Here is a 27,525-nt window from a genome sequence, read left to right as displayed (position 1 = left end):
TCAAAGTTGACCGTTGACCAGATTTGACCAGTGTTGACTTGATAGGAGTAGTCAACCTTAGTGGTAAAAGTGTTAATTAGAGACATATGATGTTATAGGAGGATTATAGCTCGGAGGATCGAGCACGAGTGATTTCCGGTATTCGCGAGTTATCAAGATACACGAGGTGAGTCTTCTCACTATACTTTACCTTGAGTAGGTAATTAGAGTTATGTGACAGAGTATTTGTATGCTATATGTATGCGATGTGTTGTATTGCATTATTTCTATGTGATTTATGTTGTGCATGTTATAGAGTTGGAACCGGAAGGTTCACAGAGTTAGAACCTGAGGGTTCACAGAGTTTAGGTGCACGGACCCATAGAGTTATAGCCTCGAGTGGCTAATATGTGTTATGTGTGGTATTTTGGGGAACTCACTAAGCTTTGTGCTTACAGTGTTAGTATTGTTGTTTCAGGTACTAGCGATGACCGTGGGAAGGCGCCGGTTTGATCTGTACACATGCATGGGATTTTTGATATATATATATATATATATATATATATATATATATATATATATATATGATCTTGGGATTTTGTATGATGTGAATTGGGATTTTAAACTTGATGTTTTATGAAAGTTAAATGAGAAATGTTTTTATACTTTGCGAAAAATTATTTTTAAATTCACGGTGTTACAATTGTTAAGACGCATGTATGATTTTTAGAATTTAGTTTTACATTGAATGAACTTGTTAAAGGTTTTGCAAATTTTGTGATAGATTGAATTAGATAAGTTTCTAATGTCTTTTTGGCATTATTCCCATAGATTAGTTTATTTTCTGCTTTTGATCACTTTCCATCAGAAAGTGAAAGAATTATATACATTGAAAGATACACAGGTTCTTATGTCATGGAGGTCAATCACGGAAAATCAGATAGTATCATGGTCTTCACAAAAAGTGTTCTTAAAGTAGCAAAGATATCTGGTCAGAAGTATGGCTTAGGATAAGAGTGCGATATTCGTTTAAGAAAAACAGAACCAACATCAATTATATAGAAATTTAATATCAATTAGACATACCGAATTGTGAACAATAACGTAGAACAGGTGTTTGGTGGCGGTAATTGACGGCAGACGTTGTTGGTGACAGAAACCGAATCTTGATTTTTGGACGGGATGTTGATACTCAAACCCCAAAAGTCGAAAACATCAATCAAAAACACAGAAGGATTAGAAAGAGGAGCAATTGGACCAAAATCATAAGGAAATTGAAAGAATCAACCACTCACCGGAATTGGTCACATGTTTCGTGGCAGTAATTGACGACATACTTGTTGGTGACAGAAATCGAAGCCTAATTCGTTTGACGGGAATCGCCGATTGTCAAACCCAAACAGTCAGAGACGTCAATCAATAACACATAATGATTGGAACAATTGCGATTCGACAAATTCATACGATAATTGAAAGAACTAACAACATACCCAAATTCCTTAGAGCGGTAGGAGGTTGTCACTGAGGAATCGATTTCCTTTCTTGTTGGATGAGATCGTAATCCGCTGATTTCGGATGAGATTCGATGGGAGAAGCAAATGATCACACTCTCGACTTCCTTTATTTTTGGATGAGACGATCACAAGGGTGTAGGATTTTACAATCTGATATTCCGTCTTAAGATGTTATAGATGTATAAGGACGAAAGTGTATTTTTTTTACAAAGTCATGTGGTGGAAGTCTAAAACTTGAGTTTTTTACTATTCTTAGACGTGTTAGGATTTAATATATGTATATAATAATAATAATAATGTATATGTAAGTGTGTGTGTGTGTGTTCAACGATTTGTAGTCTTTAAATGGAAGTGGTATGTTGATGGTGGTATTGAAAGGTTGATGATGTACAGAAAACGCGAGAGGGAGTAATTGGTTAATAGTGAAATAAAAGAGGGGTGATATAGTCTTTTCATGTTATATTTATCAAATAATAATAATAATAATAATAATAATAATAATGATGATGATGTTAGCCATAAAGATCGTTAGAATGCAAAGTGTTGTCGATATGGTTAATGAAAAGGTTTTATAAGAAGTGTATTAAGGAAAAATTTGAAATCATAAGAATTATTCGTAAACTTTTATTTAAAAATAATAAATAAATAAAAAGTTAAATAAAATGTACAAGTAATAAGAAAAATATATATATAGAATGCTCCCTGATAAATGAAAATAATTTTGCCACTTATCACCCTCTTATTAATTATTCTACGTGTAATTTTATGATAAATTTAGATTAAAATATATTTATGTGTCATTTTGTGGTTTTTTTCATTTTATTAAATTTTATATAATACTTAAATATGATAAATGTAATATTAAACGGATATGTAATTCATTAATGCAACTTTTCTTGTAAACTTTAAAATTTTTAAATTGAATAAAATTATTTTAATTGTTTATTTATTTAATTTATTAGTTTAAATTAAAAGATAAATAAATTTTAATTTTAATAATTAATATTTTATTTTTTTTATTATAAATTTAAATACTCTAAATCGTTTATTTTTTTTAAATAAATATAATACATACCAATAACCCAATATTTATTATAAAATGAATATTCGTTTTGGACTCCTCTCAATTCATTCGTAATGAGCTTCTTGAATCTACCACCGCCTTCCCTTCATCCTCTCCTCAATCACAACCACACGTCTCACTCATCCCTCCCCTTTCGTCCTAACGCCACCCCCATTCACCGCAGTTTAACGCTACCTTTCATTTTCCGGCACAAGTTCATCTCACCTAAACGAGTCGTATATTCAATTTTACACACTGACGATGGTGTTGCAACATGTTCAGCGGAGCCTGATAATCCTAATAATGATGTCAAAATTGTGGCTATCGTCGGAGAAGGTGCCGTCAGTCCTCTCAAATCAGCATCCTGGCTTGATGTTATGCTCCACACTGTAAGATATCTCATTCTACCGATGTTTCAGTTTATCATCAATTTTTAATTTTAGTTTGTATCGAAGGAATAGATAACAATCATGATAGTTGAGTTGATCATGCTAGGGATTTCTTTAATGCAATATCAGTTTAAAAATTCGACAACCACGAAACCTATATTAGATTATTAGTTGTGCGAAAATATCCACGATCTGTTCTACATTTGTAAATTCATCACTCTGATGTATTTATAGAAGTACTAGAACTATGTAGTGAAAGCATCACAGTTTCCGTGAAAATTTCCTTTTTTTTTTTTTTTTTTTTTTTTTTTTTTTTTTTGTTTTGAGATTGGACATGTGACATAGCATATTCATTGAAACAATTTCATCACATAATAACCGTGTTTCATTTTTATATCAATCTTGAAACATTAAATATCAATCTTTGATGGCATTTCCTAGACTGAATTAAAATTATTACCTACATTTATTCTGCTCTCTTTGAAAACCACATCAAATATTTCTCATTGTTCTATGAAAACAGGCAAACCGATTAAAATGGGTTGATGAAGACTACGAGATGCGGGTATTCACAGACAACATCTCTGACTCCAACACAAGTGTTCAAAATCTTGAAAGGGCGTTAACATCTGCCGACCTTTTGCTCATTGTTTCCGTGACAAAGCCAGACCCTGTGAAATGGATTCAACCTTACATCCAGAAAATCCAAAATGTATTCTGCTTCGATTCGTCACCCGCATTACAAAATAAACTTGGCGGATCATTTGTTCCAAAAGAAAAAACCAGTAAAATATTCAACAGAATAAGCAATAAAAAAACAAACGAGACAATAGAGGTAGCACAAACTATATCAGAAGCATGGATCAGGAATAACTCGGATGATATACGGTTCTGTTTATTAGTCATTATAAATTCGTACATAAAACCTGTTGCCATTTTAAAGAATTTACGGGCTCAAGGCTTTTCAACCCTAAATTGCATGGTGAAAAACTGTGGACGTCAAGTTCTAAACTGTCTCCTTGATCCTGACTGCAGAAAAGCTCTTGAATGCTTGAATCAATGTAGCCCGGTTGACCAGGTATGCAACTATCAATGCATTGCTTCGTACGAAAGCCCGATTCTTGAAGAATTTTCACTTTGTGTCCTTCAAAAACACAATTGTCTGGATTTAGACGCGAAAATTCCGGAAAAGCCGTTGGTCCCACCGATGGTCAACTTCCGGGGTGAAATATTATCCCACGAGATGGCAGAGGATCTTTTTGTAGGGTGGCTGGGGGTGGGGGATTTCAAGTGGAGTTGGCGGGTGGTTTCTGGTCAAAATCCGGCATATGACCAGTTCCCGTGTCAGTATCAGCTTTTTTATCGGGGAAAGGCGAGGGGTTCGTTTTGGTACGAGCCTGTTTTTCAAGTTAAAACGTTGGATGGTAAGCTTGTGTGGAGGAGACGAAAGTATAGGGTTAAAAGAGGGAAAGTAGTGGGTACTTTTTATTTTAGTGTGTTGGATAATGGAGTTGTGTCGAATGAGTATTGGACGATTGTGGATGTGGCCGAGGATTTTAGTTGGGGTTTGTTTCATTATAGTGGTGCGGCTCGGGTTGCAGGGCAGTGTTACACCGGTGCGGTGCTAGTGAGTCCAAATGGGGAATACCCAAATGAGAGGGAGAAGGATAGGTTACTTTTGGCTTTGGATCGATGTTGTATTAAGGAGTGGGAGTTGTTTGATGTTAATAATTTTTCCTGTAAAGATCCGCCATTGGGAGTGCCCGAGGGTTCACATTTGCATGCCACACTTAAGGTCAATCATCAAAACTGATGCTCAGCTAGCAAACTCGAAACTAGTAGAAAAGAAACTGAATATGATTGTTTATGTATATCTTTTTCACTTTTTGGTAATGATTTTAGAGAAAAACTAAATTCTCTTCTCATTGAATTTAGAGAAAATTATAAATTTAGCCAAATCTCTTAATGAATTTTTAAAACATAGGCAAAAAAATCAGTTTTTTCATAAAGTAGTCACTAAAATTGCACCCACCTGCCATTTCGTACCCTCTAACAGTGATTTTTATTTGGTTATGATTTTGTTGATATTGTCTACGATTTTTGTTGATATTGTCTGGTTTTTGACATGTTTGACTATGAATTCATACATTTACACCAGATTATACATAAAAATTATGTATAAAATGTTAGATTATTACTTTTTTTTTTGAATTTTCGTTTCTTAAATGAGTTCTAGTGAATATCGTTGTGATTGTAACCGCGGATGTGATAGAAAGTTTTTGACCACCGAAAGAGATTTCTATGCAATTTCACTTTGATATTTTCAGAGTATATTAATTTTATTGATTTTTAATATTTCATGAAAATGAAAATTGTTTTGATAGATAAATTAAATATTAATCTTTATTTCCAACATCAAGAAATAAATTATTATATAGTCATAGTTAATGATAGTGATTTTAGAAAATTGATCAACGTACTTAAAGTGGTTAGAGGAAAAATTGTTAAGTGGTTAGAGGAAAAATTGTTCAGGTGTATGTGGTGGTTGATGAAAGTGATGCTCTCAAACATCTTTATACTCAATAATCATTATACAATGATATTTATTAATGACACTAGTTGTGAAACCCGTATATTATACGGGTTGATTAAAACAAAATGTTAAATAGAAACGATTAAATGAGAAGTTTATTTGAATTTGAAATTTGAAATAAATAAATATTATGAGAAAAAAAACATGCAAAAAATAAATAAATTAAAATTATTGTTTAGTTATCAGACCTGTATACTAAATAGGTTAATTATAACAAAATGTTAAACATAAAGGTTTAAACTGTAAATTTATTTAAAATTGAAATTGAAATTTAAAATTTAAAATTTGAAATTAATATCATTATGGTAGGTTTTATTTATGGAAACTAATTAATAATATATTAGAAATGGAAAATGAAATAAATGACAAGTGGAAAATAAATATATCTCTAAATTATGACAAAATGGCATGTGACAAATTAAATGAGAGAAGGACATGTGGCAAAATCATTCTTATTTATTAGGGTAGAAGATATGATCCTATAACGTCATACCTTATAACAAGTTGTCACTTATTGATTATTTATTAGAATTTGATTACTAATAAATATTATCAACATTTGTATTTTGTTGAGAAAGTATTATTTTATGACAATAATAAAACTACAGAGAATAATTAGTTAAAATATCATATAGTATGATTAAATGTTACTAGTTCTCTACATAATGTTATACATTTAAGGGTTAGAGTGTTTGCCACATTTTCTCTATCCTCCCTCCTTTAATATAACGTCCAAAAAATACTTATAAAATTTTTTGTTTTTATAACCATCGAATCAATACATCAAAAGTTTCAAAACCAATCATCGTAAAAATGTGTCACAACTGTCATCGTAAAATAACAAGCATCGGTATGGAAATCATAAGGTGTGCAGTCAAGCCATGTCCTTTTTTTTGGAACTGGAAGTACCTGAAAAATGTTTAAACCACAAACCATAAGAACAAAGCTTAGTAAGTTCCCCAAAATAACACATACCATAAAAATAGGTCAAGCCCAACATGTAAATGAGCCAAACCCAAAGTACCTACAATTAGGCCCAACCCAATCATGTAAATGCCCCCCTAACATACATATAAATCGACCCAACCCAACATACAAATAAGCATAGCCCAACATACAAATAAATGGGCCCAACCCAAGATATAATAAATGGGTCCAATCCAACATACAAATAAATCGGCCCAACCCAAGATATAATAAATGGGCCCAACCTAACTTCCACATGCAAGAGTCACAAAGACAACTAACATCATACACAGTAGTATAGTGAAAAGACTCGCCTCAATCTGAAGACAAACAAATCTTACACTCGAGCTATCGATACTAGAACTCCCCATACTAATTAATACACATTAAGACCCTAATTAGAAATTAATGTAATAATTCACACTCAAGGGCCTTAGCTCATAATTACTCTCTCTCTCTCTCTCTCTCTCTCTCTCTCTCTCTCTCTCTTTCTCTCTCGCTCTCAGTCTCTAGGGTAAAAGACCATTATAACCTTCCAAGACTAGAACCCACTCCACTTGACCAATAATCTAATTTGTCCAAAATCCCCCTTCTGGTGCTACGTGCAGGATACCTATGACGATGAAAAATGCATAATTAAAGAATCCATGCATAATTGATAAGACTCGGTTTAAAGTTTAAGCACAATTTTGTATAGATAATGAGGAAGTACAAAAATGTAGAAGCATGTGCTTGCTTACTACACACACACACTCTCTCTCTCCCTCTCTCTCTCTCTTTTTTCTCTCTCTCTCTAGAAACAATCTAGAAATATATACAATGGGAGCTCACTCAAACATATACATGAAAACTATACAAGTATATATATGCAAGATCTGCCCAAACGCCCATATCACAAGTGGTAAACCTAAGACACAATCTTGTAGAGAACTTTGTACTCTAACATTCTCCCCCTCAAAGCTTAGAATGGATGACCTGACTTCAATCTCCAAAAATGAGCAACATAGTGAAAAAGACCTCAAACGTGACAAATTTAGAAGCAACCAACAAATATTCAATTCTTCAATGATATTCTAATCCGGGTCTAGAATGTGTGACAATAAAATCCAAAGCATCAAAAGGTAATTCGTGAGTCCTTAAGTATCCAAAACTCCAAGGATAACTACCTAAGTTTGAGCCAAAAGTCACATCCAAAAAATCTTCATTATGTCCAAACCCTTCATAGAAATGGAAAACCCGAACCACTTCATAATTTCCAATTCGAATCACTTCATAAACAATTTTTCTTCAAGGTCACATTGGTCGTCAATCAAAAATGATCATTCGACAAAAATGAATATCAAAAAACTTGCGAATTTCGAATACCCATTTCATAATCTAAATGAAGACAAATGTTCATGTTGCTGGAATATGTCTTGCACAAATAACACTCTTGAAATCCCCCAAAAATTAGAATGATTTAAGATTATGGGTAAAAGTGTCATTTCTGAACCAACATGGACTAAATGTGAAAATTCTATTATCTTCTTCCCCAAAATTAATTGTTCTAGATTGCAAGAATGAACTAACGCACACAACAACCATCAACATTCAAAACACCAAACTTTCGACTCAAAATTTCCAACTTTCAACTCAAGTGCATTTTCACTTTTTCGAGTTGAAAATAAACTTTCGTTATCGGCCATTGTCTACAACTTTTGACCATTCACAGTAAGTCGAATTATAAGTTTCGACTGTCAAGCTTGATTTCGACCATCGAGATACAAAAATCGAACTCAGCCATATGTGAATGCTTCATTTTGTTTTCGATTTCAGTCTTGCATACCCAATCTTTTGCACACTCATAGACCCAATCTTCAATCCCAGTTCACTGTCGAAACAAACTTCAACCAAAATAATGAGCTTTCACAATTTCCAACGAAAAACACAACATCAAATCCTAATGAATCATTCACTATTTGTTTTCATTTGTATAACAATCGAAGCTCCAATTATAGATCTGGCCATTTGACTCAAACTTATCATCACTTTCGATTCACAGTCTATTTTCTAAAAAAACGTACTAATAAACTTCAACCCATCGAAACTTTGATTTCATTTTTTACTTTTTCTGTTAGTTTTACATCAAATCCTTTGCTTCGACCCAAATTACGAATCCATCGCAACTACCGTGAAACTTCATCAAAGTGAGATTCGTTTTCTTTCTTCATCCTCTTTGTTTCTAGAGAGCCAAGAACACGAATTTTGACATTCGTTCCTAATGCTTTGACCACTTCAAACAATTCGACTCTAAAATTAATTTCAATCACAAATTCGATTTTGACTAGAACTCTTATCAACCAATTTCGAGTTGAAATTCACTAAACAACAATCAAAAATTCAATTTTGACTTTCAACTTTGACCATTAAATGGGAATCGAAAATCGAATCAGACATTAAACATTTATCAGAACATCACTGAAAATTCCATGGTCACAGTTTGAATCATCAAATTAACTCCCTTGGAACAACAAACAACAACGCTTCAATTCCTTTTCATCTTTTCAGATCAAAACGACAAATTCAACCAAAAACATCATCATCTTCATCACAATCTTCACACATTCATCAGGATAATCACTTATGGTGAAAAACAATTCAGAAGATGCAAAATCAGAACAAGTTAAGATAAACTATTGATCCAAAAAATTTCAATTCATGATTTAGTGACAAACACAAATTTCTTTATTTAAGAAATTATCACATAAGAAATTGAATCATTGAATTACTTTCTCGAATAAATTTAATACCGATGGGAGAAAGATTGAGAACAGAAATGAAATCGATTAAACATAATTCGATTGAATCAGTAATAGCAACTAGAAGAGGATTAAGATTCAGTGCATCTGAATGGAATTAGTTTCAAGACTTCTTTTCTAAACTGTAATAACCCGAAATTTCATATCACTTCTTGTACCTCAACTTGTAATCCAATTCGATCAACCAAACGTCATTTTCAAATTCGTTTTCGATTTCGCCATTTTATTAAGTCATTAGTTATATCAATCTAAAATGACTTAATGGGTGTCTTAATACATTTAGAAATCATTTTAACACCCCACTTTAGTAATCGGAATAAGTATAGAATCGACCGTATCGAGTCACGACAATTTGGTCGGGTATGACCAAAAGCCTCACTTGACGTCGGTATCGAGTAGAATTCCGTCGTGTCCAATTCCCGAACACTATATAAAGTGTTTTAAGACTTCATTTGAAGCCTTTGGCCAATTTCTCACTAAACTCTCACAACCTCTCTCCTCAAGCTAGAATTAAGGTCCAAATCTCAAATCTAAGGCTTCAAATCTCTAAGGTACTTTCTCTTTTTGTATTGTAACCTTCTTAGCCTTCAAATTTGAGTTCAAAACATGGATTAAGACCATATTCATGAGTTTACGGCCATGGAGCCTTCATGGGCCGTAAACTCATATAGCATGGGTTTTTAAGCCCCAAATCCCTTCCTAAGCAATTTTGGACTTTAGTTATGGCTTAATGGCTTCATGGACAAGACTTTTATCATTTGAAACATGGGTTTTTAGCCATTTGAAGGAGTTTACGGCCAAGGCATAAGCTTGGGCCGTAAACTCATGTAAATGAGGTTTTCATGAACTTAAGCTCTTCCAAATCATAGTTGGGACTTAGATATGACATTAGGGCTTGCTAATCTAGACTTGGAACACTTTAAACATGATTTTTGGGTAATAAAAGTGAGTTTATGGCCAAGACATACTCTTGGGCCATAAACTCCTCTTAAATGGTGATTTAGTGCCTTAAAACATGTCAAAATGCTTTCAAACTCAATCAATGGCCTTGTGGTAAATCCTAGATTCAACTAAAAATGATTTGGAGACCTTAAACACAACATATACCTTACATAAGTGAGTTTACAGCCAAAGAACTCCTCCTAGGCCGTAAACTCCTATAAGTGTGGCTAATGATGTCTTAAACCACCCTAAAAGCTTGGAAAATTTTCTAGAATTGCATGTGAGTGTTTTAAACATCAAAAACTAATTTTTCAAGAGCATAAGGAGAGTTTACGGCCATAGAACATGCCTCTAGGCCGTAAACTCCTAAAAGTTTGTTAAATGGTAACCTAAATTCATAACAATGCTTAGAAAATTAGTTAGAATCACATGTGATTGTCCTATATAGTTCAAATTAACCATTCTTGGCCATGGGTGAGTTTACGGCCGTAAACTCTAAGAGTGTGGCCGTAAACTCATGTTTTAAATGATGTAAATTCATTCCAAGTGTTCCAAGGCATTTTAGATAATCCATTCTAGCAATCCCCATGTCCATTTAAGCCCTTAAACCATCAAAATCACACCAACATGAGTTTACGGCCGTAAACTCATGTGTGGGTGTGTTTTTTGGTTGTAAACTCATTTAAATATTTACTTATGGAGAGTAAACTCAAGTCCCAAGTCCCTAGTGCCATTACACGTCCGAAGATATCACCCGGGTCACTCCGAACGCTCATTTTGAGGTGTTTAAACTCGTTGGAGTGTAATGTTCCATATGATTAGTGAATGTATCCCTAATTGCATATATGGACATCATTTCATTTTACATAGGGACATGGCGAGTAAACAATCCCCGAATCAACGTCTAGTATCCAAAACCGACACATTCCCGAGTCCGGTGAGTTCATACCCCTACCCTTTTTCACTGTTTTTCACTGTTTTCAGGGGGGGAACACAAGCAAAGTACAAGGGTTTTCTTGTACTCAAAACTTATTTTCATGTGTGTACTTCACATTTCATATGCTTTTAATATTGATTACACAACTGATAACGAGTTGAATACACAGATTACTTAAACATTTATTTGTGAAATGAGTTTTATAAACTGTTATGTTTTATATATTTCACAAATGGTTTCCACATTTTATCAGTTAAAAGCATGACTTATAACACATGAACAATATATTTTGTACACTGTCTTGTCCTCGGTAACATTCCACAGAGATACGTGAATGGAGGATTATCCTATTATTACTAGTAAATTTGTTATTCCGTATGATTGGAGACACGTCCTCGGCAAACACTCCACAGAGATACGCGAGTGGAGGACTACACCTGTAACCAGAATCTCTGGAAGTTAGAGAGCGTGACTTGAGTGTATAGATCTATACGGGGCTGACTACCCCACACCTGGCTGCTAGCTACAGCCGAATCGAAATGGTTCAAGGGTGACGAAAGTCATAAGGATTGTGGACTACTTATTGCCACAAGGCTGTGGACTACTTATTGCCACAGGTTCAGTCTTTAGTATGGTTATGGAACTCGCAACTAGAATAACAGAGATTTACTTATAGTAATAATGAACCACATACTACATTTTACAGATAACCAGGATTCAGTTTACATCTTTTACAAATGATAACCAACATTCAGGAAGGTATGGGACCTTCCTGGGAAACCTTGTACATAACCAGGTTTAACAGAATACATCTTTCATATTGAAAACCAACATACAGGAAAGTATGGGGCATTCCTGGGTAACATACACATAATCAGAAAAGAGTAATCAACTGAATAACATTACAATTTTTACAATAACTAACAAATCAGGAAAGTATGGGACTTTCCTGGGAATACACTGGTACATAAAAGGAATAGAACAATAAAATGGATAATCTAACTATACTTTAGTTTTGTGATACAACAATCAACTTTTAAGAAAATATGGGATTTTCTTGGCGTGTGTTACATTTTCAGAAGCAGAAAGGAAACATAAACATTTTCACAAAACAAAACTACTTATGAACTCACCAGCGTTATGCTGATTTTCAAACTGCTTGTGTTCTCAGGTCAACGATATTACAGGTACCCGAAGACTTACTTGGTTCAGGATCGTGTGCGTGCAAGACTCGTTCGTTTTGTTTATATCTATAATATGTATCACAACTGTATAAACTGTGTCTTTTGAAACAATTTGTAAAACTCTTAATATGTAATGTAATGTTTGTTTCACTTTACTTACTATGTACATTGGATTTGATACTCAACGTGGAGTCAACCCCGGAAATGTTTCCGCCTTCGATTTTCGGGGTGTGACAGATTGGTATCAGAGCCCTTGTTTATAGTGAATAAAGTATACCAAACCTTACATGGTATAAAACTATAAACACTAAAGGGCCTAAGTGCTCTGAAATAAAAGTATCTTCAGACTACAAGTATTTTCAAAAATATACAAGTATACCGAACCGTCGAGATTCGTATCTAAATATAGAACAAAACATAAGTAAATGGGTGTTGTGTATTGCAGTTAAACCTGGGCAGTTATGTAGTCGTGTCTAGGGTCAATATAGCCTGGCCAACTATATTCATTCGAGACACGGCCAACATGTGCTTGGGAGTGATTGTGGTATGCGGCATGCCTAAAACTTACCCTAATACCACAAACATTGAGCCAGTATCGTAACAAACCATGAAATACTATGGGATTATTTCTCGAATAATCGTACATGTATAGACCCCCGATCATCCCATTAGCGATAGTTTACTTGCTTCAATAACTCTTTCCTGCTTTACCGCTTAATTGGAATTAATACCTGTCATATCTCTCGATTCAGAGGACTTATCATCCTCTCTCTTTATTGATCTTATTAGATCAAGATGCCTCCCAAGAAGAGACCCAGCTCCAACAATCCTCCGCCACCTCCTCCTGAAATCGATCCCGTGTTATTTCAAACAACTGTTACCGCCGCGGTGGCAGCTGCCATGTCCCAGCTAAATACCGGTGGTTCAGGAGGTAGTAATCAAAGTCAAGATAGTAATCAGGAACGCCGTAAGGAGGGTTCCTATAAGAACTTCATGAATGCGAATCCTTCTTTCTTCAATGGCACTGGTGGTGTCATTTCCTTATCCCGATGATTCGAGAGAATCGAATCCATCTTCGAAATCTGTGTCTGTGATGAGTCCGATAAGGTCAAGTTCGCAGCTTGTACCTTCCTTGATAAAGCATTGACTTGGTGGAATGGCCGAGTCAAATCCTTAACTCTCCCTGTAGCCAATGCCATGGGCTGGGAGGCTATGAAAGAACTCCTCCTTGCTGAATATTGTCCCAGAGGCGAAATGCAGAAGCTAGAGCACGAGCTCTGGAACCTGAAGATGAAAGGTTCCGATATTACTGCCTACACTTCCCGATTTGATGATCTTGCCCTTCTCTACCCTGGATTAGTCACCCCTGAAAGCAAAAAGATCGAGAGGTTTATTTGGGGGTTAACCAATCCGACCAAAGGTCATGTCTTAGCTGCTCGCCCAGATACTTATGATAGTGCTAAGACTTTAGCCCAAGCTATAATTCACCATAGTGATGATGTTGAGGAAGCCACCACTGCTACCCCTGAGTCGACCAAAAGCAGTGGTGAGAAAAGAAAATTCTGGAAGAAGAAGAAGGGTCAATCTTCCCAAGGCTCCTCCAAAAGACAACAAACAGTAGCAGTTCATGCTGCTACTACCCCCGTAGCTGCTGCTTCTGTTGTGGGATCCACAGCACCAACTCCTACCAGCCGATATGTTGGTAACCTCCCTCTTTGCGAAAAATGCAAGTATCACCACAACCCTGGTCCATGTCGAGAACTATCCTGTACCAATTGTGGTAAGAAGGGGCACACTGTTCGATACTGCAAAGCTCCGACTCAACCAGCAAATCAATCTTCTGGAACAGGCGTTGGTCAAGCCTGTTATAACTGTGGTGAGGCCGGGCACTTTAAAAGGAACTGCCCCAAGAAGACTACTGCTGGCAACACCGGAAGGGTCCTTGCTATGGGACGGGAAGAAGCAGTTGCCAATCCCAATGTTGTCTCGGGTACGTTTCTTCTCGACAACTCGTATGCTAATATTCTTTTCGATTCGGGCGCTGAAAGAAGTTTTATTAGTCATGCATTCAAACATAACCTAAAACATGATTCCCAACCTCTAGCTGAAAATGTTTACCGTCGAAATGGCAAACGGAGAGAAAGAAAGTGCGAGTGAGGTATTCGTAGATTGCACTCTTACCTTAAACGACCATTCATTTCCTATCGATCTTATGCCCGTATCCATAAAGAGCTTTGATGTCATTATTGGCATGGATTGGTTGAGTCCCAATCATGCAGATATCCTTTGCTTCGAAAAAGCCATCCGTCTTAACCTTCCTTCGGGTCAAACTCTAGTGATCTGTGGCGATAAACTCGGTTCCAACCTTCGTATCATTTCCTGCATCAAAGCTTAGAAACTCCTGCGAAAGGAGTGTATTGCATTCTTAGCCCATGTAATCAATGAGAAACAAGAAGTTAAAGACCTTGTGAGCATCCCCGATGTCTGTAATTTTCCTGATGTGTTTCCCGAAGAGCTTCCAGGAATTCCTCCCGAACGTCAGGTCGAGTTCCGTATTGACCTAATTCCTGGGGCTACTCCTGTAGCGAAGTCTCCGTATCGCTTAGCTCCAGCAGAGATGCAGGAGCTATCCAGTCAACTTAACGAGTTGCTTAGCAAAGGATTCATTAGACCGAGTTCCTCACCTTGGGGAGCCCCGGTTTTGTTTGTCAAGAAGAAGGATGGATCCTTTCGTATGTGTATTGATTATCGTGAGCTAAACAAGTTGACTGTCAAAAACCGATATCCTCTTCCTCGAATAGATGACATTTTTGATCAACTCCAGGGAGCCAGTTACTTCTCTAAGATAGACCTTCGGTCAGGGTACCATCAGTTGCGAGTTCATGAAAGTGATGTGCCCAAAACAGCTTTCAGGACTCGATATGGACACTACGAGTTCGTAGTGATGCCCTTCGGTTTAACCAACGCACCAGCAGTGTTTATGGATCTGATGAACCAGGTGTGTCGTCCTTATTTGGATAAGTTTGTCATAGTATTCATCGATGACATACTCGTCTATTCCCGAAGTGAAGAAGACCACAAACAACACTTGAGGCTAGTGTTGGAGACCCTGCGATCCGAGAAGTTATACGCGAAGTTTTCAAAATGTGAGTTCTGGATACGGAAGGTAACTTTCCTTGGTCATGTGGTAAGTGAGGAGGGTATTCATGTTGATCCTTCCAAGATTAAGGCAATAGAGAATTGGTCAGCACCGAAGACACCCACAGAAATCCGACAATTCTTGGGTCTCGCTGGCTATTATCGAAGGTTCATCCAAAACTTTTCCAGAATCGCCAAACCTCTAACCACTCTAACTCAGAAAGGTGTACCCTTTTGTTGGGGTGATAGACAAGAAACCGCATTTCAGACGTTGAAGAAAGCTTTGTGCAGCGCACCTGTCCTATCCCTACTCGAAGGGACAGAGGACTTTGTTGTCTACTGCGATGCGTCTACTCAAGGTTTAGGCTGTGTGCTTATGCAGAGAGGAAAAGTAATTGCTTATGCCTCTAGGCAGTTGAAAGCACATGAGGTCAACTATACCACACACGATTTGGAACTAGGAGCCGTAGTTTTTGCATTGAAGATTTGGAGGCATTACCTTTACAGAACCAAGTGCACGATCTTCACCGACCATAAGAGCCTGCAACATATCTTCGACCAAAAAGACTTGAACATGAGACAAAGGCGATGGGTAGAATTACTCAGTGATTATGAGTGTGAAATCCGTTACCATCCCGGCAAGGCTAATGTGGTAGCAGATGCCCTTAGCCGAAAGGAGAGTACCAGCAACAAGGTGAAGAGCCAGTCGATAACCATCCATTCCAACCTACCCATGCAAATCCGAGAAGCTCAGTTAGAAGCCCTGAAACCCGAGAACATGGCAAATGAAGCTTTGAGAGGGATGGAAAAGAAACTTGAGATCAGAAGTGACGGAGTCCATTGTTTTATGGATCGAATCTGGATTCCCAAGTCTGGAGGATTTAGAGAATTAGTCATGGAGGAAGCACACAGAACCAGATACTCTGTTCACCCGGGCTCTGACAAGATGTACTTAGATCTCAAGAAACAATATTGGTGGCCAAATATGAAGGCTGAGATAGCTTCATTTGTGGGCAAGTGTCTGACTTGTGCCAAGGTAAAAGTTGAACATCAGAAACCCTCGGGTCTGCTCCAGCAACCTGAGATACCTGAATGGAAATGGGAGATGATCACCATGGATTTCATCACCAAACTACCCAAGTGCTCGAATGGGTATAATACCATTTGGGTGATTGTCGACCGTTTGACAAAATCAGCTCATTTCGTTCCCATCAAAGAATCATACAAGATGGAAAGACTCGCGCGGATTTATATTCAGGAGGTAGTCCGACTACACGGTGTACCTGCATCCATTATCTCTGATCGAGATAGCAGGTTTACTTCCCGATTTGGCAGTCTCTCCAGAAAGCCCTTGGAACCCAACTAGACATGAGCACGGCATACCATCCTCAGACTGATGGACAAAGCGAGAGAACAATCCAAACCCTGGAGGACATGCTTAGGGCATGTGTCATTGACTTTGGAAAGTCGTGGGACGCACATCTACCTTTGATCGAATTCTCGTACAACAACAGTTACCACGCCAACATTAGGGCTGCCCCGTTCGAAGCCCTATACGGTCGCAAATACAGATCCCCTCTGTGCTGGGCCGAAGTGGGAGATACACAGTTAGCCAAGAGTCGAGTCCCCGACAGCGCACTTACTGGTCCTGAGATCATCCGTGAAACCACTGAGAAGATTATCCAAATCCGTGAACGACTAAAGGCCTCGCGTGATCGTCAGAAGAGTTACGCTGATAATCGTCGGAAACCACTAGAATTCCAAGTTGGAGACCGTGTTCTGTTGAAGGTCTCGCCCTGGAAAGGCACTGTACATTTCGGTAAACGTGGGAAACTTAATCCGAGGTACATTGGACCTTTTGAAATCATCGCCAGAGTTGGTCCGGTAGCCTATAAGCTTCATCTACCTCACGAACTTAGTAACATCCATCCCGTCTTTCATGTTTCAAACCTCAAGAAGTGCCTATCCGATGAAACCCTAGTGATTCCATTAGTCGAGATTGAGATCGATGAAAACCTCAACTTCGTGGAGGAACCAATCGAAATGATGGATCGAGAAGTCAAACGTACGAAACAGAGTCGCATCCCGTTGGTAAAGGTTCGCTGGAATGCCAAGCGGGGACCGGAGTTCACGTGGGAACGAGAAGACTCAATGAAACAGAAGTATCCCCAACTCTTTCTAGATCCATGATTTGTATTTTCTCTTATCTCTTGTCTAGAATTTCGGGACGAAATTCCCTCTAACGGGGGGATAATGTAACAACCTGAAATTTCATATCACTTCTTGTACCTCAACTTGTAATCCAATTCGATCAACCAAACGTCATTTTCAAATTCGTTTTTGATTTCGCCATTTTATTAAGTCATTAGTTATATCAATCTAAAATGACTTAATGGGTGTCTTAATACATTTAGAAATCATTTTAACACCCCACTTTAGTAATCGGAATAAGTATAGAATCGACCGTATCGAGTCACGACAATTTGGTCGGGTATGACCAAAAGCCTCACTTGATGTCGGTATCGGGTAGAATTCCGTCGTGTCCAATTCCCGAACACTATATAAAGTGTTTTAAGACTTCATTTGAAGCCTTTGGCCAATTTCTCACTAAACTCTCACAACCTCTCTCCTCAAGCTAGAATTAAGGTCCAAATCTCAAATCTAAGGCTTCAAATCTCTAAGGTACTTTCTCTTTTTGTATTGTAACCTTCTTAGCCTTCAAATTTGAGTTCAAAACATGGATTAAGACCATATTCATGAGTTTACGGCCATGGAGCCTTCATGGGCCGTAAACTCATATAGCATGGGTTTTTAAGCCCCAAATCCCTTCCTAAGCAATTTTGGACTTTAGTTATGGCTTAATGGCTTCATGGACAAGACTTTTATCATTTGAAACATGGGTTTTTAGCCATTTGAAGGAGTTTACGGCCAAGGCATAAGCTTGGGCCGTAAACTCATGTAAATGAGGTTTTCATGAACTTAAGCTCTTCCAAATCATAGTTGGGACTTAGATATGACATTAGGGCTTGCTAATCTAGACTTGGAACACTTTAAACATGATTTTTGGGTAATAAAAGTGAGTTTATGGCCAAGACATACTCTTGGGCCATAAACTCCTCTTAAATGGTGATTTAGTGCCTTAAAACATGTCAAAATGCTTTCAAACTCAATCAATGGCCTTGTGGTAAATCCTAGATTCAACTAAAAATGATTTGGAGACCTTAAACACAACATATACCTTACATAAGTGAGTTTACAGCCAAAGAACTCCTCCTAGGCCGTAAACTCCTATAAGTGTGGCTAATGATGTCTTAAACCACCCTAAAAGCTTGGAAAATTTTCTAGAATTGCATGTGAGTGTTTTAAACATCAAAAACTAATTTTTCAAGAGCATAAGGAGAGTTTACGGCCATAGAACATGCCTCTAGGCCGTAAACTCCTAAAAGTTTGTTAAATGGTAACCTAAATTCATAACAATGCTTAGAAAATTAGTTAGAATCACATGTGATTGTCCTATATAGTTCAAATTAACCATTCTTGGCCATGGGTGAGTTTACGGCCGTAAACTCTAAGAGTGTGGCCGTAAACTCATGTTTTAAATGATGTAAATTCATTCCAAGTGTTCCAAGGCATTTTAGATAATCCATTCTAGCAATCCCCATGTCCATTTAAGCCCTTAAACCATCAAAATCACACCAACATGAGTTTACGGCCGTAAACTCATGTGTGGGTGTGTTTTTTGGTTGTAAACTCATTTAAATATTTACTTATGGAGAGTAAACTCAAGTCCCAAGTCCCTAGTGCCATTACACGTCCGAAGATATCACCCGGGTCACTCCGAACGCTCATTTTGAGGTGTTTAAACTCGTTGGAGTGTAATGTTCCATATGATTAGTGAATGTATCCCTAATTGCATATATGGACATCATTTCATTTTACATAGGGACATGGCGAGTAAACAATCCCCGAATCAACGTCTAGTATCCAAAACCGACACATTCCCGAGTCCGGTGAGTTCATACCCCTACCCTTTTTCACTGTTTTTCACTGTTTTCAGGGGGGGGAACACAAGCAAAGTACAAGGGTTTTCTTGTACTCAAAACTTATTTTCATGTGTGTACTTCACATTTCATATGCTTTTAATATTGATTACACAACTGATAACGAGTTGAATACACAGATTACTTAAACATTTATTTGTGAAATGAGTTTTATAAACTGTTATGTTTTATATATTTCACAAATGGTTTCCACATTTTATCAGTTAAAAGCATGACTTATAACACATGAACAATATATTTTGTACACTGTCTTGTCCTCGGTAACATTCCACAGAGATACGTGAATGGAGGATTATCCTATTATTACTAGTAAATTTGTTATTCTGTATGATTGGAGACACGTCCTCGGCAAACACTCCACAGAGATACGCGAGTGGAGGACTACACCTGTAACCAGAATCTCTGGAAGTTAGAGAGCGTGACTTGAGTGTATAGATCTATACGGGGCTGACTACCCCACACCTGGCTGCTAGCTACAGCCGAATCGAAATGGTTCAAGGGTGACGAAAGTCATAAGGATTGTGGACTACTTATTGCCACAAGGCTGTGGACTACTTATTGCCACAGGTTCAGTCTTTAGTATGGTTATGGAACTCACAACTAGAATAACAGAGATTTACTTATAGTAATAATGAACCACGTACTACATTTTACAGATAACCAGGATTCAGTTTACATCTTTTACAAATGATAACCAACATTCAGGAAGGTATGGGACCTTCCTGGGAAACCTTGTACATAACCAGGTTTAACAGAATACATCTTTCATATTGAAAACCAACATACAGGAAAGTATGGGGCATTCCTGGGTAACATACACATAATCAGAAAAGAGTAATCAACTGAATAACATTACAATTTTTACAATAACTAACAAATCAGGAAAGTATGGGACTTTCCTGGGAATACACAGGTACATAAAAGGAATAGAACAATAAAATGGATAATCTAACTATACTTTCGTTTTGTGATACAACAATCAACTTTTAAGAAAATATGGGATTTTCTTGGCGTGTGTTACATTTTCAGAAGCAGAAAGGAAACATAAACATTTTCACAAAACAAAACTACTTATGAACTCACCAGCGTTATGCTGATTTTCAAACTGCTTGTGTTCTCAGGTCAACGATAGTACAGGTACCCGAAGACTTACTTGGTTCAGGATCGTGTGCGTGCAAGACTCGTTCATTTTGTTTATATCTATAATATGTATCACAACTGTATAAACTGTGTCTTTTGAAACAATTTGTAAAACTCTTAATATGTAGTGTAATGTTTGTTTCACTTTACTTACTATGTACATTGGATTTGATACTCAACGTGGAGTCAACCCCGAAAATGTTTCCGCCTTCAATTTTCGGGGTGTGACATAAACTGGATCGAGAAATTTGATATATCAGTCGAAATAAATTTGGGTTTATCAATAAGATGAACATGAATATCATCCATTAGGAATCAAATGTTGGAAATAATTTAGGCTTTGAATCAATCAACTTGTAGCGTCCCAAAAATAAGACCCAAAATTTTCATTTTCTATTTAATAAAACCAATATCCGAAAAATGTCATCATAAAAATCCATATAAAACAAATGTAACAATCATCATATCATATGAGAGTAAATCACAAAATGTGAAACGAAGTGGTATGTGCCCTAAAATCATCCTGAGCTTTTCCCTTTGAAACCAGAAGTACCTCAAACACAAACTGAAAACCGTAAGCACAAAACGTAGTAAGTTCCCTACCATACCAAACACATAACGGGCCCCGCCTAATGAGTATATCGGGCCCCACCCACTGAGTATAACGGGCCCCGCCCACTTAGTATAACGGGCCCTGCCCAAACTCATATAACGGGCCCCACCCAACATACTGTAAAGCCCGAAGGCATCAACAACCTTTAAAATCTGACACAACGCCCTATTTATAGGCCTGAGTTACAACTGCAAGGAGTTTACGGCCGTAAACACATAACAACCGTAAACTAAACAAAATCGGTTTTTACTACCCAATCACTACCACTAACTAGTATGCCTAGACCAAACCATTACAAAGGGTCTTTCAATCTCCCCCTTGGTTTGGACTAGCTCGAACCCATTCCTTTGTCGACAATCATCACGTCCATCTGGCCCATCGCTCCATTCCACATTGTCTTGCTTAGAATCTCCGCGATCATTGTTGTGTACACCTTGGCTCCTTCCTCATAAACCTCTTCAACAACTTTAATTTGAAAGTTGCTAAGATAATGAATATCCCATTTCCTGAATTGCAACAAGTCTCTGCGATCGTACAAACGAATACACCCATTCTTAAGTTTGATGACCGCTCCAGATGTATTTTCATCATAAACCCAACATTCCAAAGAACTGAGAGATCCATCTTGATAGCCTTGAAGCACAGGAAACTGCTTGACTTGTTTTGTTGCAGGCCACATCACTACCTGTAACGGCTTGTCAGTAGACGGTTCCAAGACATCTAGGTGTTCAAATATAACTGATTCTGCCGTCGGCATCGATGGAAATCCTTTCTTTACTTGATCATCCAGAAAGTTCTTAAACTGAGTAACTTGAGGAGTGTTGAAAAGATTGATGAACGGAGCTTGAGACAACTCCGTCAGATCAATTCTTGTAAACGACCCAAATGCATGAATATCCTTATACAACTCTGAATTACCACTCTTACGAATGACAATCCACTTTCTGAGAGGGTCATGAAATCCCCAGGCAGCTACTCCTGATCTATCCCCAAATGTATCCCGGAACCTAACAACTTCAAGATCAGTAACAGTTATTAAGGGTTCGCTATGAGATGTATTCCGATTAGTATTCCGTTTAAACAATAATTGTCCTCTCTGAAATCATCTTCTTGATTACGACGAATAAGTTCTCGAATGTGTGGAGCCAATGGAGGTTCATCTACAACACGTTCAGCAGTACCAGAGGACTGACCGACTGGTAGGTAAACCGGAAAAGCTTGTACGTGAAGGTTAATCCTTTTTTCTTCAACAGACGTCTGGTATCTCTCACTAAGATCAACTTCAAGTTTCTTCTTTAGCTCAAAATAGCTCGACGTCAGCAGATTAAAATGATCTTGTAAATCGGAGATCTGCTTGCTTTTCAGCTTCTTATCCTTTTTGAGTTCAGCCAGTTGTCCGCCAAGACTAGATTTATCTGATTGTAGCTTGGATACTTGGATACGAAGATCGACATTCTCGGCACGAAGCTCTGCCACCTGAATATCGAGTTCAATATTTTTCTGGCTAAGAACCGAAATTTCTTTCTACAGACCAGCAAGAGTAAGATTGTCATCCCTAGCACCACCTTCTTTAATGGAAACACCCTTTCCTCGAGGATCTGGCGATACAAGTTGTTCTTCAGCCATGTGCAATGCCAGCCTTTCAGAAGCAACATCTCGACGGTATCTAGGAACTGAGAAACCAGGTGGTGCAGAGGAACCACCAACATCAAATGTTGAACTCGGACCAGTAGAAAACATCTTTGTAGTGGTGAGCCTTGTAGTAGTAGTAGTGAAAGGTGGGGTAGGAAGACCACTAACCAAACTTGTGATCAGTTCAGATTGTCTTGCATCAAGTCTTCTTCTTTTAGATTGTTGTTGATTAGCTTCTGGAGAAAACACACTCACAAACGGTTCGGGAGTAGGAGAAACGAACACAGTTAAATCAAGATCATCAAAAGAATCATTTCTCTCTTCACCAATACTCATCTCTCCACCAACTTGATCATCACTCAACCCTTTTTCATGCTCTGAGACAGTTTGAACTTTAGGAGTTGGTGAGTCTTCTTTCTCGGTTTCTTCATCCTCAGATACATCTATAACAACGTTGGATGGAGTTGATTTCTCAGCAGATGCTTGCTCCGAGGATGTTTGCTCGGACGACTCGTAAGACTCTGGTGTTTCGTCCAGTTCAGTAAATTTCCCTAACTTTTCAAGAGGATATAGTCCTCGAAATATGACTTTGCCTTTCCGATTTTGTTTGATGAGTCCCACCATGTGGGGACCCAAGGACTTCATATCCAATGTTTCTCCCGTCTTCCTCACGTTTGGAAACTGAATGTTAATGAACACTTGTACGAAACGGGGATACAACAGAAAAGTATCCCGAGTAGAAGCTCTGACGTTGATAACAAATTCCTCAAGGATGAACTTTGAGAAATTAAAGCAAAACCTAGCAGCAAGAGATACCAGAGCACCAGTTGTGCGCTGAGAAATCTCATCTGCCCCAGACCTCCTTCCCGAGATGCAGCTTACAAAAACATGGCCCAAAAACCTCCAGTATGGATGTAGCAACTTTTTCAGCGTCGGCAGAAAGGTTCCCTCGTAACTCATTCTTCGTAGAACCCTTTGAACATCTTCGATTCCAATCTCTGTCGGGAAATTGGGTTGATCATCAATTAGCAGCGCTTCACGAATAAAGCCTTCATTAAAGACAATCTCTCGACCCTATACTTTCGCCTTCACCGTAAAATTGTCATCATCATCCATGTGTGTCTCTGCAGTCACCCAAAACTCGCGTATTAAGCTTTGATAAACCACCGGATTGATAGTGATTGCGGATGTTAAGCAACATTCATGCAAACGATGAATCATCGAACGCATATCCGAATGAATAGCCGGAGGGTCCGCGAGTACAATTGCTAAGTTGTGCATATCTGCAAATTTTAAGTTCGCCATTGCCTGCACTCAAACACAACTGTAAGAAACCTCAAAATAAAATTTTATTTTGACCCCAAAAAAATATTTTAATTAAAAATATGACCAAAATAAAATTTCATTATAAAATTAAGTGACGATTGAGTTTACTGTTGAGTTTACTGCCAAGATCGAAAAATTAGTTCTTGGGCCGTAAACTCAAAGTTTATGGTCTAAGAACCCTTTTGAAAAGTTATCACACAATATTTCCTTATTTAATACATCCAAAGTTTAAGCAGTAAACTCATTATTCTAGGGCCGTAAACTAGGAGTTTACGGCCAAAGAACAGTCAATCAAAAAATCGCCAAAAATCGATCCTGCCTATCGAATTGATGCACAATACTTGAAGATATGTAAACGTAAACATCCGTAGCATCAATAAAAATTAGAAACAAGTCCAAATCTCAAACACTTGGAGTTTATGGCCGGAGCTTACGGCCGTAAGCTCCGTCGGATCTATTTTTGCGATTTCTGGCATAATGGCACGGTGAAACACGAAACAAAATACATATTTGTGATCTAGAAGTGATTACCTTTGTGATGGTGTAAGCGGTTTTCTGAAAATCAAAGAAAAAATTTTGAGCTTTTGAGAGGGTTTAAGAGGAGTTTGCGGCCGGAATGAGGAGATTCCGGCAGTGAACTCCTTTTTACCCCTTTTCACCCTCACTTACCCTCTTACTTGATAACTACCCAGTATTTCCAACTTCCAACAATTAAAATTAAAATTAAAATTTTTTTTGAGGATTAATTTAATTTCAGAAAAATAAAATAAAACCTAACAAAATACAATTTAAATAATAAAAAAAACGAAATAAGAATAAAATTAAAATAGTAAAAGTAATAAAAATAAAATTAAAAAAATTAAAATTAAATTTAAAAAATAACATTTTAAAAATAAAAAATTAAAAATTAAAAATAAAAATAAAAATAAAAATAAAAATAAAAATAAAATTGATAAAAATATTTTAACTAAAAATCATTTTTACACAACAAAATTTAACCACTTTATCTTTTGTGATGCGTGGATCAAAGTTTTTGGACGGCCTTATTCCACTTGTCGGTACCCTTATCTTCACATCTTCATCTGACCGATTGCCAGTATTGTGGTCCACTTAAACACAAAAGATTTGGGACGTTTTTTTGGACATTTTACCAATGACATGATTCAGGCATATCTCTAATTGTAAATTTCTATAATTATGATACCTCCTAAATCTTAAATAAATTCACCTTATGACCATTTAACTAACTACAACCAGGGATATTGTTGTCCACCTAAATCGAGCAGTGAGATCTACAGACAATCTGTATGAGTTCAATTTTAAGTGTACTGGAACGTGTTTCCCGTTTCCTGATATGCCCCAGCCATCAAGAACTTCCAGAGTACTCCTTACACCGGATGAGCAGATAACCATTCAGAGAGAGAGAAGAGATTCATAATTCTATTGCTAACTACTTCAGAGGGGTTGAGAAGAAGAAGGTTGCCTATGCTGTGTACCAGGTCGTATTAGAAGCCGCACAAAGGAGACAACATATGGCTAACAGATAAGAAGTATTTCACACACACACACACACACACACACATATATATATATATATATATATATATATATATACAGCCTACAGAGAACTAGAGTTGCATATGTTGTGTACCAGGTCGGATTAGAAGTCGCGCAAAGGAGACAACATATGGCTAACAGACGGAAAGAAAGAAAATGATATTCTACAGACCTAATTTATCAGAATTTACCAGTCGCCCCATCCAACCGAAATTAAGGACAGAATCCGCACATCGAGGAAAAGTTAAGCCACGGTTCCAAGTACGGGTTCAATTAATGTGACGAGTAGATTCTAATGTGTATCTCCCTGCTCAACCTATCCGAGCGTCGTGACATCAGGTTAAACAGATCTAACTAGGTCAAAGTTCGTCAAGTCCTTTAAATTCATTAGGTTCAACTTTCCTAGTCAAGTCCATTTAAAATCTTTCGTGCCTACCAGCACATCGAGTACAGAGCGTAGACGATTCAACTTAGGTACGTTACGCCGATTCAGGTTGCCCTTTATCACTTGTTAATTTCATTTCCCAAAACATCTCCCTCAAATACATTTCATTAACACCACATTTTTGATTTTCTGATTTTCTAATGTTTTTGGATTTTTTTTCAAAATTTTGTTTTGTTTTTATTTCTCCCCCTAAATTTGTGCATAGGAGAGAAACGAAAGTAAATGCGCAAACTTAAACTATCCTAAAACAAAAATTAGTCTTTAAAGCGAATCAGCTTAAGAAAAACTCAGGAGTATAGAGAAGAAAACTCAAACCGTAAGTCACCGATTGAATTTGCATCTAGAAGGTCTGAGAACAGCACGCGTAATCTCAGAACAGATCCAAAAATTCTTCACATCGTTAAGTACTAACCCCATTTGTGATCTCTTCCTTTCTTCCTTTCCTGCAAAAGGACACATACTCTCAAGCAATGTTATGAGTGTTGTATAGTTGATAGATGCCTCCTATCATGTGCTTGGAACAACCACTACCAACAAACAGAAGTATGATGATATGCCTCCATGGCTGCTCCAACACAGAGCAGGATCAGTTGGTCTTTGGAACCCAGTCCATTTTGAAACTGGGTCGACCTTTGTCATCAACGCATGATACTCTCTCCCATGACATATCCTGCTTATCACAAACAAAAGATGTAGAAACGTTAGAAGCATCAGGAGATTTGGGAGTTTTCACCTTTGGTACCCATCTATATTCGGGTTTAACCCATTTCTTGTTCGACTCGATGGGTGCCTCGGCACTTGCTTTGGAACTTGAAGCCGATTGCCAAGATGACTTTGACCTAACCGGTCTTGGCTTCATAGGAGCATCTCTTGAACTGGGCTTGTTGGCTGACATTTCCTTCTTGCCCTTGGGATTCGGATGCTTAGCCTTGGGAGTTGAGTTCTTGGCTTTCATGACATTCCAATTGGCATTGTTTGATCGTGATCTCGAGGGGTATCTTTTGAAAAATCTCCCTCTTGGCGCGTTTTGCCAGCCTTGTGCATAGTACGGAACATATGCGCGATTAGGACAATTTCTAGCAATGTGACCAGGTGTTCCACAGTGAAAACATGTCTTTTTCTTCACTGTGAAGTTGTTTCTTCGTGCCCCTGGTGGCGTACCCTTGCCTTGTCTCTTGTTGTTCCCACATGCACACTTGCCACAAGAACTCTGTTGCGTTGGAATTGGAGGCCTGTATTTACCAACGA

General features: G+C 37.5%; 1 protein-coding gene across 1 annotated transcript; it reads left to right on the top strand.

Moving 5' to 3' along the window:
* The first annotated feature begins 2,600 nt into the window (after positions 1-2,600).
* LOC145052871 (violaxanthin de-epoxidase-like protein) lies at positions 2,601-4,875 on the top strand. Its single transcript, XM_079000786.1, has 2 exons — positions 2,601-2,945; positions 3,469-4,875. Exons 1-2 carry the CDS (start codon positions 2,631-2,633, stop codon positions 4,756-4,758), a joined length of 1,605 nt encoding a protein of 534 aa, XP_078856912.1. The 5' UTR covers positions 2,601-2,630; the 3' UTR covers positions 4,759-4,875.
* The last annotated feature ends 22,650 nt before the right edge of the window (positions 4,876-27,525 follow it).

The sequence above is a fragment of the Lactuca serriola genome, chromosome 5, assembly GCF_051521515.1.
Source record: "Lactuca serriola cultivar US96UC23 chromosome 5, Lser_US96UC23_V15, whole genome shotgun sequence".
NCBI lineage: Eukaryota > Viridiplantae > Streptophyta > Magnoliopsida > Asterales > Asteraceae > Lactuca > Lactuca serriola.
Note: the sequence above shows the minus strand (reverse complement) of the source record. Positions and strands in the feature narration are given on the sequence as shown.